Here is a 15063-nt window from a genome sequence, read left to right on the forward strand (position 1 = left end):
AAGGTTTGGATGATCTGTGTGGTAATGGATTAGAGTCAGAGACGTTGGTATAAACTCAAGTGTAGTATGATACAGATTCAGATGGCTATATACAGAAATATTTATCGATAGGTATATATACACAGGTTAGTACACACACACGTGTTTTCTTGCCGTCAACCGAGAGCCTAGAAATAACTACATCTCAGTAGCAACAAATGCATCTAGGATCCAGGTCTTGTTTCTAATACTGTCCTCTGATAAAAGGGCACCTTGAAGAAATGGCTGATTCTAGGAGTGGGGCAGGAAATACATAAGCCTTGAGCATCTTAAAGTGCCAGGAAATAAAGAAGTGCTTTAATAAAAAAGACTGAAGGTATGTCAAAGGGATGCAGGAGCAAACTGAAAGAGCTCCCAATGGGCAATCTTGGATAAATTTGAGCAACAAAATTAAGTAGTATTAGAGTATATCCTAGAGTATGAAATAAATATCTATTAGCTCATAGTGATGAAAATAAATGATTGAATAAATAAGCAGAAGAGAAGAGAAAAACCTCCTCCCATGCAGAAGAACTCCAAATAATCTATTAGATACTTCACCTTTCAAGGAGAGAAGCGCAGCTCCCTCTCCTTAAGTGTAGGCTTCACATAGTGACTTCCTTCCAGAGTGTAGCTTGGGAAGGGGAAGTGGAGAAACCTGACAACACTGCAGACGAAAAGTGTTCCAGACCAACACTGACTGCGATCAGGCTGATAGGTTATACCCTAGATACGACATGAGGAGGCAGGCACTTCACCTTGGGGGCCTTTTTTCCCCAGACCCATAACCCTTCTCTAATCATGAGGAAAACGTCATTCAAATCCCGACTGAAGGACAGTCGACCCAATATATGACTGGCACGCCTTAAAACTCTCAAGGTCATCAGAAACAAGGAAAGTCCAAGAGACTGTCACAGCCAAAAAAAAGCGTACAGGGACATGATGACTAAACAGCCTGTGGGATCCTGGAACAGAAAAAGAACATTAGGTAAAAGCTAAGGAAATCTGAATCAAGCACGGACTTTGGTTAATAATAAGGTGTCAATTTGGGTTCATTAGTTCTAACAAATGGACCACAGTAATGTACAATATTAATATCAGGGGAAACTAGGTGTAGAACTCTGTCTGTACTATCTTCACAATATTTCTGCACATCTAAAATGATCCCCAAATAACATTTTTTTAATTCTAAAATTTTATAGCTGGAGGGGTACTTAGTAACCATCTAGAACAAACTCCACATTTAGCAAATTAGGACTCTGATCTCAAGAGAATGACTTGCTTAAGATCAGGTGACCATGATTAAACTCTGCTTTCCTTCCTAAAACACTGAACGCTGCCGAATCACTTTGTCAGCTGCAAATACTCTTAATAAACCTTATTCTGTCACTTAATAAATACATTTTGCAAAGTGCTCCTATAGTCAAAATCTTGTCTGAGATGTTAAAAAAAAAACATGATTTGCAGAACTCACAGAGCTCAGAATCATGACAGTGGTTTCATATTTAAAAATCAAATCACAATACATTTTGTGTAGGGTCCACACATCCAGGAGAACATTCTGTATTTTTAAGCTAGGAGCATGCAAAATCACCACAGTGGCACATGGGCTCAATTGCATTTATATATAGGTTTGTATAATTAACCTTTTACATTTATTTCATAACAACCCCAGTGGAAATTTTCTGAGTTTTTATCTCAGAAATACCTACTTTGCCTTGTTCTAAAGAATTTCTCCAGAATTACCTCTTCTCTTCCCCCTCTGCCTCAATGCTCTGCTTCAGACATTGAAAATCTGTTCAAAAGACACATAAGCCATGGACCTTCAGTATATTAAAGATTATGATATTCTCAGAATTTGGAAAAAAAGTCCATTTTCTTAACCCTAATAAAACGTATATACTACAAAACTCAGTGAAAATGCTATTCTCTGGGTACAAATGATTCAGATGGTAATGGAAGTAAATTTCTAAAATTTAAGTTTGAAATCTAATTACTGTGAAGATGACTCACACATATCTTGTAAGTGGGGAATTATATTGAGATGCTACCAATTAGCTAATTTAAATTTTTTACTCTGTATTTCTTTTACCAGGTGTATTTGTCATCTTTGCTTTGATAACAAACAACCCTAAAATCTTAGTGGATTACAACCCCATGGAGCCTGTGGTTCTGGTCCAGGCAGTGGTTCTCTTGCTCTTATCTTCCTATTCCCAGGCCCAGGCTGAAGAAGCAGCCCCAGTCTGAGACATACTAGCTCTGAAGAGGGTAGAAACCAGGGAGCTACAGGAATTTCATGATGCCTCTTTCAGCTTCTGCTTAGATGTGGGCATTTTTTGCATCTGCTCAAATCCATCTGGCCAATGTATGACATGCAACCAATACCAGAATCACTGAATGGAGACACACTACTCCAGAAGTCAAGTGCTTGGGCAGATATGTACAATCCTCTCCCAGGAAAGGGGGAGAGTGTAAAACTACAAACAACACAACCCCCCATCTGAAGGATAACTTTGAACTGGAGAGTTATAAAATCTGGTCACCTCTTTCCTTCATCATCTTCATCCTGCCATTTTTGAGTGGTTGCCATAAATTACACTAATTCGTTCTGTAACATTAAAGGAAGTAGTCTTCTGAAAGTTCAGATTAAGGTACTGAATGATTTAATTAACTTCCAAATAATATTCAAATACTAGTTTCCCTACTTTTCTGTCTCCAGTGAAGAACATAGGCTTACAGATTCAAAGTTGGAAGAGAACTTGAATGAACCTATACCAGTGCTTCACATCCAGTATAAACATGTAAGAGTGGGACATGGAAGTGGAGATATCTAGTAATGTCAGGACCATTTCGTAGAATTTGCTTTTTCCTTAATCCTCATATCCTCTTGCACTGTCTCTTGGTAATGTCACCTGCCAAAATTATCTCACTGTGACCTTTCAACCTTCTAGTTGACTCCTTTACTGAGTGGTTTTCATAACCACTCGCTCCTCCTCCAGCCCATAGCAAGGGTCTGTGATGTGCCACTTCCTGCCATGAGTCAGAAAGAAATGTTCACTGTGCTTCTGCCTCTGCTGAAATCCCTAGGCTTGGCGTGGAGAAATGAGCATACTGGTCTGGAAGCATCCGTGACTATTATTTGATAAGCACTGGAGACACTTAGGATTTTTTTTAAGAGCTATTGGCCTTCTTGCCAATTAGACAGGAACCCAGCCCTCTTTGTCTCTTGGTAGTTAAAATAATGCGATATTCCCTGGATCCTAAATGACTTGGAGTTTAAGATGCATCACTGATTAAACAGCTTTAAGAGAATAAAATGAAATTCTGAAATACTGGCTCAGTCACTGTAAAATATATCCTGATTTCAGATGTGCTCTAATGGAATGATGATGATAAACAACAAGCACAAGGGTAAGAAAAGCTCAAAGAAAACTCAAACTGATTGGATGCCAGGCACTCTGAGGGGCTGTGCAGCTCTCTGCTAAATCGATTTGTATTCTTCATTCCACAAATATTTCATGTGCCTATGCTAGGCCCTGGGAATACACCAATGCTCCAAGTTCACAGCTCCAAGTTCTGAAGGATTTTACAGACCTAGTGCGGGTAGGAATGCTTTCAGAGACAAATAGCAAAAACCCTATCAGTGGGTAGACAAATAGGGGTAACAACAGATAAAGTTTTTTTTTTTCCCCTCACATACAAAGAAGTCCAGAGGAAGACAATTTAGAACTGGTACAGTTCTCAAAAGTGTCATCAAAGAGCCAGTTACCTTTAATCTTCCAGAGCCATCGTAACTTTCTTCTTCATGGTCACAATATGATTGCTTTATTTCCTGACATTACACTTGCCTTCTAAGCCAGAAGGGGAAAGAGCCAAAAGCCTTTTCTTTCAAAGTTGTTTCTTTCATGTTAGAAAGCCCTCCCCAGGAACTCTGACCTATGTCTCATTGACTAAAACCGTGCCATTGGGTCACCTGTGGCTGCAGTGGAGTCTGCGAAGGCAAGCACAATTATCTTGTTCACTGATTTCCATATAGAAGAGTATTAATAAGACGGTTGGAAGTGCATGTTGAATGAGTCAAAGTATAGTATATGACAGAGACAGATCCAGATAACATACAGATCATTCCAGTGCAACATGGCAACTACTATAGCAGATCAAGATGCTACTTACAGAGTGCAGCAGGGTCTGCGAGCCAGATCAGTGAAATCTGGGCTGACACTTAAAAAAAGACAATTTATTAGATGATTGAAAGCATTTCAGGCAGAGAAAAACAACAGGGCCAAACGTAGGCACAAGAAAAGCAAAATTAGCACGTGAGGAATTTAGGGCTTGGGAGTTGGAACCCAGCATGTGAGAAAAGTGGGAGAGGTCAGAAAGGCTACCAAGGGTGAGATTATGAAGATCCTACCTAATATGTGACTCAGAAGACACAGTTCTGATCAAGAACATGTAGATGAAAACCTCTGGCGGGGGGAGGGTGGTTTCCCAGGAAAGAAATACAATAAAGATGATTTATGTATGGGGTTCTGTGTCCCATTTTTTAAATCTAGACAATGCACTTTCCACAACACCTGTAATGAATTTACTTGGAGGGAAAAAAATCTATGTGACAGCTAAAAGCCATCTATACACGGACACCCAACATATCTGTTTATGGGCTACCTATTCACCACTGGGACCTATATCCTGACAAGATAGCACTGACTCTCCTTTAGGTATGTGACAGAGGTGATCAGATGAGGACAAGGCTGTCGCCTCTTAGAATGGCATTCGGCTATGGGGTTGATGCATCACAGCTGGAGGACTTAAGAGTATGTTCTAGCAGTGTCAACAAATAGCTGGTGAAAGAACAGTCTCTTCAACAAATGGTGCTGGGACAACTGAATATCCATACACAAAAGAATGAGGTTGGAATCGTACCTCTCACCACGTACAAAAATTAAATGAGAATGGATCAATGACTTAATTATAAGCACTAAAGCCATAAAACTCTCAGAAGAAAACAGGAGAAAATCTTCCTGACCTTGGATTTGGCAATGGACTCTTAGATATGACACCAAAAGTACAAGCAACAAAAGAAATAACATAAAATGAACTTCATCAAAATTAAAAACTCCTGTGCATCCAAGAACATCCCCAAGAAAGTGAAGATACCGTACAGCACAGGGAACTATATTCAATAGCTTGTAATAACCTATAATGAAAAAGAATATGAAAAAATTTATATATAAATAACTGAATCACTATGCACACCAGAAACTAACACAACATTGTAAATCAACTATACTTCAATTTTAAAAAAGGGAAAAGACAACCTACAAAATGGAAGAAAATGTATGTGTCATGTATCTAGTAAGAGTCTAGTTTCCAGAATATATACAGAACTGCAATTCAGTAACAAACAAACAAACAAAATAGACAAACCACCCAACTTAAAAATGGGCATAGGGCTTACATAGACATTTTTTCCAAACAAGATATACATGAAAAGATGCTCAACATCATTAGTCATGAGGGAAACACAAACAGAAACTACAATAAAGTATGACTTCACATCGACCAGGATAGCTGTAATTTCTGAAAACAGGAGATAACTGTTGGTGAGAACTTGGAACCCTCATGCATTGTTAGTGGGGATCTGGAAGTTTGGCAGTTCCTCGAAAAATTAAATATAGAATTACCACATGACCCAATAGTTCCACTCTTAGGTATAGGTCCAAAAGAATTGAAAATTGGTACTCAAATAACATGTGCATAAATGTCCACAGCAGCACTATTCACAATGGCAAAAAGGTGGAGCCCAAGTATCCATCAACAGATGAATGGATAAACAAACTGGTATATGAACCTCATATACTGTATGAGGAGATGCACCTCAAAAATTGTATGCTAAGTGGAAGTAGACAGACACAAAAGGTCTAATTTTGGGAGATGGTTGCACAACATTGTGAACATACTAAATGCCACTGTTCATTTTAAAACAGCTAATTTTATGTTATATGATTTCACCTCAATTTTTTAAAAAAGGTAGTGAGCTCCCTAGACCAAATGTAATCAGTAGAGGTGAACTGACTTGCTATAAAGATATTGGAAAGTCTTTATTTTCCTCATTAGTATATTAAATGGTGTAAAATAAGAACAAAACAAAACTATTCTTCAGGAGCCTCTGTGGGGACCATCCATCCAGTTTTGTAGCTGCTGCTTCTGTTCCTCTGCTTGCCTTCGAACATTTCTCCTTTCTTTCAGTACCCACTACTCAAGATGGGGAGAAGAGTGAATAGTAAGTGCACACACTATAATCCTGTTAACACCTCTAGCATAAAGAAATCAATCATTGAAATGTAGATGTAATGTTTTTAAAAATTGCTAAAAAGATTTTTGTGAATGTGACAATGATATATATGTTCATGTATAACTGAAAAATTGTGCTCTACACTAGAATTTGACACAACATTGTAAAATGATTATAAATCAATAAAAAATGTTTAAAAAAAACAAAGAACCCCCCCCAAAAAAAAGATTTTGTGTGGGATTATCAGGGGTCATAGCTTCATTTATCCAAGCAATTCCATCATAGTTTAAAAAAAATAATAGAAGACTGCTACTGGACTACAAACATTTGTCTCAGAACTCTCGTGACAATTTTAACCAATCCTGTAAAAGTTCAGAGTGGCTTGGTACTCAGACTTCACTGCACATCACAAAGTACCTCAGAGTGGCTTAAAGCATTAATTCCTTCTGCATTTCAGAGGCTAGAAACTTGAAATCAAGGTGTTTGCAGGGCCATGTTCCCTCTGAAGTCTCTGAAACAAGAATCCTTCCTTGTTTCCTCCAGTTTCTGGTGGCCCCAGACAGTCCTTGACTTATGACAGAATAATTCCAATTGATTTCTGCCTCCATCTTCACATGCCTCGCGCACTTGTCTGTCTGTCTTCTCTTCTTCTAAGGACACTGGTCACTGGATTTAGAGCCCATCCTAAATTCAGAGCCCATCCGGATCACCTCTGGATCCTTAACTAACTACACCTGTGAAGACTCTTTTTCCAAATAAGGTCACATTCTGACATTCTGGGTAAACATGAATTTTGGGAGTATACTATTTATCACACTACACTGTATAAATAGCAACATAACTTCTGTTTTTGACACAGTAAGGTTTTTTAAAAACACATTCAAATTTGGCATGGTAGAAGTAGAATAATTCCTCTAGGGAAAACTTTATTAAAAAATAAATCTTTAATCTTCAAAAGAAACTAAATCAAATTAACAACAAAAAATCAAATCCCTAGAATTGAGTCCTCCCTTTGCTTACTGACTAAAACTGATTTAAGTAAATAAAAATGCCTTTTGATGGAAACAAAGCATATTAGATTGGCGCCATATTATTTATAATTTATTACTTACAAAATAACTTCAGCTTTCTCATCATAATGACAATTCAATAAATCCTCTCCTAGAAGTCAGGGGCCTTGACACATACTTTTTACTAAGAAAAACTTTCTTTTTAAACCCCTAAGCCATAATTTTTTTTAACATCTAAAATCAATTCTTTAAAAATCTGGATGGTGAAACTTTATAACTATCTTCAAAACACACAGTGAAATTTTTTAGGTCATCAAGTATCAACTCCTAATTGATAAATATTATAATTACTTAATATTCAGGTAATTTTATAAACAAATTACCAAATTATGAGACAATGTTGGTAAACCATACATTTTCCAAATTCTAAGAACATATCCCACTTCGTATATTTTAACACCGAGGGGAAGTTTGTCCCACATTAATGAAAATTAATTTTATTATAAATTTTTAGAAATTCTTTCTAATGTACCAAGATTTCATATGAAAAAGCAGAAGTTATTTTATTTTTTATATAAAACAGTATGTATGAATCTAATGTAGAAATCTGATGTTAGACAATTCCTTTGGCAGAAAACATTTAATTATAAACAGGTCTTAAAATAAATAAATCCATTAAGATCATGAAAAAGAAAGAAAAATAACAACCCTGTGTTTCTTATTAACAGCAAAAATATCTCAGTACACAGATTTAATAACACTTTTATACTATCAACCTGCAACACAAAATTCCTTACAGTATGGCAAAAATAAAATTACTTTTAATTTAAAAGGGAGAAGAAACTTCTGGATGTATAAAATTTCACAGATAAATGCCAATATACACTATATACATGTTGCATGTTTTATCATTCCAAAACTACATTAGGTGAACTTAATTGGCTGATCCCAATTCAGTGGGTGTGCAGTATTTATTCTAGTTCAAAGACTTATGCAGAATGAAGTTGTTACAACTCAGATCACAATTATACATTAACTACTTACACAAACATTAAAATAATTGTTTAGTAAATATTATTTGGGGGAAAATATAAGATTTTCCATATGTATGCAAACTTAACTATTATTAAGAGCAGCTTTGTGAATTTTTTTATGTTTTGTTTTCTTTAGAGAATGGAAGCTTCATTTCCAAAAAAGTAAGGTGCCAGTTTAGAATTTTTTATAAGTATATAATTGAATTCACGTGGAAGGAAAATACTGGGTGAAAAACAGAACAGAGGCATGAAAGGTTAAAACTTTCCTGTTACTTGTATCTGAAATAAGACAATGACAGAAATTGGGCTTTCAAATACTGCTTGTTTTTCCCTTTGAATGTAGACCAAGTAGCATATATAAGACTATTTTGTTCTAGAATACAGTTTCTTTGAAAAAGGTACATACTTATAATCAAATTTCTGTAAATAGATAAATGACAAAAATTTCCAGAGCATTCTCTTCAAATATATTTGTAGTAGAAAGATGAAGGGCTTTCTTTAAAAAACAATAAAGAAATCTTGCTTCCATGCAAGTTAACTTTTAAAAAACTAAACTTATATCCATTGTCTTTCCCAGTCTAAATATCACGTTATCTGTAAGCAATGTATTTGCATTCTGTGTTAACCTAAAAGTCGGTAGATGATGCAGTAGTGTGCAAATTTTGAGGAGACAAAACAATCCCTATTGGTTTACTAACTCCTAAAGTATGTGGACTCTATTAGCATTATAAACTAATTTAAAATATAGGCTTCAGGAAAACTGTCTCCATGGCTTCCCTATAAATCCATTGCCTGCTATTATTCCTCAGGCTTAGGATTTCTTCTTAAAGGAATGGCCAGAATTTTCAACAACCTGGCTTAGCAATGGTATTCAAATCACCTCTTTAAAAGAACAACACTTCAATAAAAACGCACACCACCCATGCTTGATATACATCACATCAAATTACTGGGAATGTCTCATAGCTCAAATTCACATATAATCCTTAAAAAAGAAACACAGCATCTCTACACACCACACTATAGGAGAAAAATAAAAAGGATCATATCTTCATTAGAGAATGGCCAAAATCACTTGAAAAGGTCATTAGTGGCAATTCTAAATGTGAGGGGCCCTTGTAGGAAAAGAAATGTGTTTTTCCAGGGAATGGAAATGTTTTGTGGGGAATTCCTCAGCCCACCGTTGGCATGACTGGGGGACTAGCTAAACACTTGATCACACACCTGCATTTACATAGTCTTCACTGATAATAACACAAAACATTTCTGTTCCTTCCAAAGTGCTCTTGCTTCTGTAGACAATTAATTATATGCTAATTATTACTCAACACATTACCAAGAACAAAACTGACCAGTACTGCAAACACAACTGCAATTTAAGAAGCCAAAGGAAATGCACTAGGAAGCTAAATGCTTGCACAAAACCATGTTCGCCTTTTAAAAGAGTGGTGTGTGGGAAACTCTGAAAAAATGCAGATAAAAATGTATAAAAGTTTCAACAAGCTCCCAATTATCACAACATTTTAGGGATAAACAGTGGTTTCTTTATAATGCTCCTATCTCATGTTGTTTAGTGTCATAAGGCTATTTATTGGGTGCCCAGATTCGTGAAGAGATTTGAAAGTAAGACAAAACTAACTGGAAGCAACTTGTAGCTGCCTGTGATCAGAAGTTTGACTTCAGACAAGTTGGACTGAAAAAACCCTTTATGGCCTATTAGGGCAAGATAAGTTTTTGTGCTTTATTTATTCATGGGCCTTTTGAGTTGAAAAAAACATTTTTCTTCTTTTAATATTTTCAGATTAGAACTACAACAGTCAAGTCATACACTTACGAAGGCTTTCAAGAAAATGCCTGGTTTGTTCTTAAAGGAGAGGCTGCTGCTGATGGTAATTTGTTTGCTGCTGTGCAACAGAATGAGTAGGAGCTGCCACTGGAAAGCCTGCCAGTTGTGGCAAACTGGAAGTAGTGTTCTGGTAAGATGACACATCCACCGACAGCCCCATCTGCTGTGTGTACGCAGTGGGACCAGGAGCTGACTGAAGGCTAGAGTTCTGGTTCATATAAGCAGGGTTGGAAACAGTGTCTTGTCCAGTGCTGCAAACAAAATTTTAAAGAGAAAACCATACTTACATTGCATTATCGAGGTTATGGTCAGAGATCAAGCATCATTAGAAAATAAAAACGCATTTTCCAGAAATTTTCTCAGTTTATACAGCTCTACTATTCCAATTATGATTTAACCACTCCAGCTATCCAAAACTGTTAATGAGATTTTTATACTTGGGGAGAAGAAAGTACTCAAAAAGAAAATATAAGATTATAAGGCCTATCTCATTTTGTTTTCTCCAAAATATCTCACAGAAAACATTTTAAAATCTGAGGAGATGCAGATTGTTTCTGGCAGTGGGGTCCTTGGCCAGCTGCAGTGCAAACAGAATCCAAGCTCCAGTGCACCCTCGGCCCATTTCCTTCCCTCCCCCTTCTCTCACTTAGCACAGAGGAGACCACTCTTCCTAACACACTCTGTACACTTTCCTTTGGCAGGGCACTTTCAAAGCTTCCCTGATAGCTTAACGAATCCCTACATAAAAATAATAAAGGCAGGGAGAACTGTGTAATCTGAATAGGGCCCTAAATCTACCCTCAAGATAGTCCTGACCTATAGTTTACTATTAACACTACACACACACACACACACACACACACCCCCACTACGTTGAAAAATCACACCAAATTGCAGGACTTCTGTTTGTTTCTGTAATTAGTATAGCATATCTTTCAAAAGACATATAACTTAAAAAATTTTTAATATATTTACTATTATATTATTTAATTATTTTATTTTGGCAGGGGGGAGGTAATTAGGTTTATTTATTTTTAGAGGAGGTACTGGGGATTAAACTCAGGACTTCATGCGTGCTAAGCACGCACTCTACCACTTGCACTATACTCTCCCCCTAAAAGATATATAATTTCTAATTGCACCAATTACACTACTTCAACATAGGAGGATTATTGTCCTCCAGTTTTTTCTCTGTAATTCCTAGTGTCACCCAGGATAACATTTTTACATTTCAGTTGAACTAAACATCAATACAAACAGATTTATTTAATTTCCAGATAATATCTAAAATTTACACTCATGGAATTTAAGAGTGGGAAGAGACCTTACAGATCGTGACACATGACAATAGTGAATAAACATTTTGTGTGGTTAAGCAAAGTTAATTGGCAAGATTTAAACATGTTTTTCAGAATCGAAGTGTTAGTATAAAAAAATTAGACTACAGATTCCACAGCTCAAACACCCTTCTTTTTAAGAAAGTTTTAACAAAAGTTTTCTGATTTTCAGGAGTGCATGCTCTTAAAAATATGTCTGGGACTGCTTTACTAGGCTGATTACAGCTCTGTGCTAACTATATCACTGGCTTGGTTCCTAAGGGACAGTTAGCTTTACTTTGTCCCAGGGACCCAGACTGTACGTAAGCCAGGTCTGAGCACCATCTCAGTATACACAGCAAAGCTAAGAGCAGCATCATTCCAATTTCACGGGATCATGAATGGGCAGTTCTTTAAGTTCACCTCAATAGCAAAAGAGGACACTATTATTATAAAGAGGAAGATCTAATTATTCTCATTTGGAAAGTCTGTGAAAATTTAATGTATATAATTACAAAATTAAGACAGCTTCCAAAAACGTACCTTAAATATGGAGTCTGAGCAGGCTGTGTTGTCACTGAGGAATTCACGTTTGGTGGCAGAGATCTCAGTGGACCGATTTGATCTAGTCCTAGGCTGTAGCCTGGGGCAACAGTGACTTGGTGAATACTTTGACCCATATAGTTTCCACCATGTGGTTGAACTGGATATGTCTATTAACCAAAGAGAAAAAATTCACTCACTGATCTCCCAAACAGCTGGCTAGCAATACATTTAAAACTTTAAAAGACTTAGATGAAATGAAATGTTATAGTTCTTGGGGGGAGCAATCTGATCCCACCAATCTATCCACCCTAGTATAAAAAGTGGAGAGCTTCCAAATCACAATGCCAAATCTACAGAAATGTAAGATTCACTTGCTTGTTCTTTTATTTTGCAGGGGATTAAAAAGAAGGGAGGTGGTGGGTTTTTAAGTAGAGGGTTGGAATCTAAGTAACACATCTTGCTGTAGAAAATTATATTATACTCCCTTGAAGGGCAGACCAATATCACTTCAAATCACCATCAGAGAGATGACCTTCTTCACCCCCATCCCAGGATGACATTCTTTTAAGTTTCTTTCTTAAGAAGGAATTGAATAAGCTGAAGAATAAATGGGAGCAAGGCAAGGTGAAGCCCTCTCTGGCAATGCCTCCTTTATCCTGCCTGCAGGACAGACAGGACGAAAATAAAGAACTGTGGGTAAAGGAGATGTATCCTCAGGAAACAGCAAAATGTTCTAAGTCTCTTCGGATATTTATACATGCCCTACTTAATTTTCAGAGTAACATCTCCTTAAGGACAAGATGGACCATCTGACTACCAAATATAGCATTCAAAACAATGCACATTTAATAAATATCATATGGTAACTATCATCACTCCAGTTTTAAACCGTTTTTATAGGAAACACCAATGACATGAAAATTTAGAATGCCAGAAATGCCAAATCAACTACTACATTAATAAGCACAATCATATCACCTCCTTAGCAGGCACGTAACAGCCCATTGACAACAGGCTGAGGCCATGGGCATGGACCTCTTCTGCAGTTTAGGGTTCCTGAGTGGACTTCACAGATACAACTAATGGTGTATTACTCCAACTTTTTCTCGTACAAGCTTTTTTTTTTTTTCAGATTAGAATAGAAACTTTGACTGTTTCAAATACTATTATGCATGAACAGTGTAGACAGAGGTTGTATAAAGAATCAAACTAGACAGAAAGCTAATTTTTTAGAAAATGAGTTGTGCTTAGCAAAATACAGATTTTAACTTGTATGCAACTAAACACAAAAATCTGACATAGGAATGACAATCTTTTACAGACACACAAGGAAGTAAATACAACATATAGTCCTGTATGTAGCACAATGGCACAGGCATTTCTATTTTGTTCATTTTCACAGCAACAGCAAATAACTCTTCTGAAAACAGTAACATTGAATAAACTCCAGCTGTCTTATGCACCCAGAAATCCTTTCTACCCTCCTATGTAATGACTCTTTCATCATTTTCAAAAGTTCAGAGCATGGCATATTTGATAAATGCATCTTGTCTGATGTGACAGTTACCATAGTAACCATTCTTTTTTAACTTAACAATTATGTTGTGTGAAGTCATCTAGATTGTGCACCCACATTCTATCTTTTCTCATTGGTGTCTCCTTCACACACTCTTACATACCAGTTTTCATATAATTAACACGGAATTTGTTCATCTAAGCTCATTCCGAACTCAACTGCTAACTGGCTGTAATATAAAAAAGGCTTCAGAATACTGGATTCTGATAAAATGTAAATATTCACTTCAGCTGGGAAGCAGATAAAAAGTGAAAGTCCTGGAAAAGATGCTGTTCATGAACGCTCATGGGGCCTGCACCATATCCTCATCACGCATGGATTTTTAACAAGTCACACATCTAAGAAAACATAAAACAGGATCTGAGAGCAAAATAAGTCCATTAACTAAGCCTTTTAATAATCATGTTAAGTTAAAGAAATTGTTTTTAAGTGTTAAATTTTGTTGGCTGAGCAACAGGAACAGCATCAGTTCCTCATCTGGAGGACTTCCGACACACCAGGCACTGTCCTAAATCACAGGATTCATACTTTATACTTACAAAAGGATTTATACTTACATAAAGGATTTATGCTTTGTATTTACAAAAATTTATGAAGAACAGAACTCTTCTCATATATTTAATGGTCTCTTCATTATGTTAAAAATGAAACTAAAATATATTTGTGAAACATCAGTATCTAATTGTCCCAGTGAACACTAATTGTTGAGCCAACTTTTTTTCTTAACAAAAATGAATTGTATGATTTTGTTCATGGACCACAGAAATTTTAATACTATGCTTTAAAGCATTTTTTAAAATTTACAACTTTTTTTAAATTTTGAAAAATTTTCTCAAAAAACATGCTCACCTGCATTGGAACCCCAGCTGATGAAGGTGGGTAATGTGGTGGATGATGGAGCTTTGAGTAGACTGAATATACTGGTGCTTCATTCACCAACTTGTTGTATAGTTCCAGAGCTTCTAGGACTTTTACATTCAATTCAGACAATTCGGAATGCTTCCTGATATAGAAAAAAAGCACTTTAATACTCTAAAAAGTTTTTAAGCACATATTTAGCAACATAAATTTTTTTAATTTGGCACATTTTCTATTCATATTTTAAAAGGTTCTTTATATCCTATGAAAGAACATTCAAAAAGGGAAAATGGGAGGAGGAATTATTGAATTCATGTAATGGCTAGGCTGATACAACACCATAATATTAGGGAAAGTCCTTTCCACGCCTCATAAAAAATGCAATCAAATCATAATTTTGGTGCTAGGAGAATTTTGTTTCTTATGTCATAGGTTTCTGTTGAAAATTCAGTTACAAAGATAAGTAATCTCTAAATCAGGAAGAGTCCAAGCCTTAATTAAAATCTTAGTAGAAGAAAGTACTCAGGCAAGGCCCAGAGCCTGCTATGACGTACAACATTATTG

At 36.3% G+C, this 15063-nt stretch overlaps 1 protein-coding gene across 2 annotated transcripts in view; it reads right to left on the reverse strand.

Moving 5' to 3' along the window:
• Positions 1-10073: 10073 nt before the first annotated feature.
• STAM2 (signal transducing adaptor molecule 2) overlaps positions 10074-15063 on the reverse strand; it is a 39188-nt gene continuing 34198 nt past the window's right edge. For both annotated transcript variants that reach the window (XM_006196164.4, XM_006196163.4), the window contains exons 12-14: positions 14491-14644; positions 12063-12232; positions 10074-10454 (exon numbers count right to left, since the gene is read on the reverse strand). In XM_006196164.4, coding sequence (XP_006196226.1) covers positions 10223-10454; positions 12063-12232; positions 14491-14644 — 556 coding nt within the window. In that variant the 3' untranslated portion in view covers positions 10074-10222. The remainder of the gene's footprint in view (positions 10455-12062; positions 12233-14490; positions 14645-15063) is intronic.

Source organism: Vicugna pacos, chromosome 5 (genome assembly GCF_048564905.1).
Source record: "Vicugna pacos chromosome 5, VicPac4, whole genome shotgun sequence".
Lineage (NCBI taxonomy): Eukaryota > Metazoa > Chordata > Mammalia > Artiodactyla > Camelidae > Vicugna > Vicugna pacos.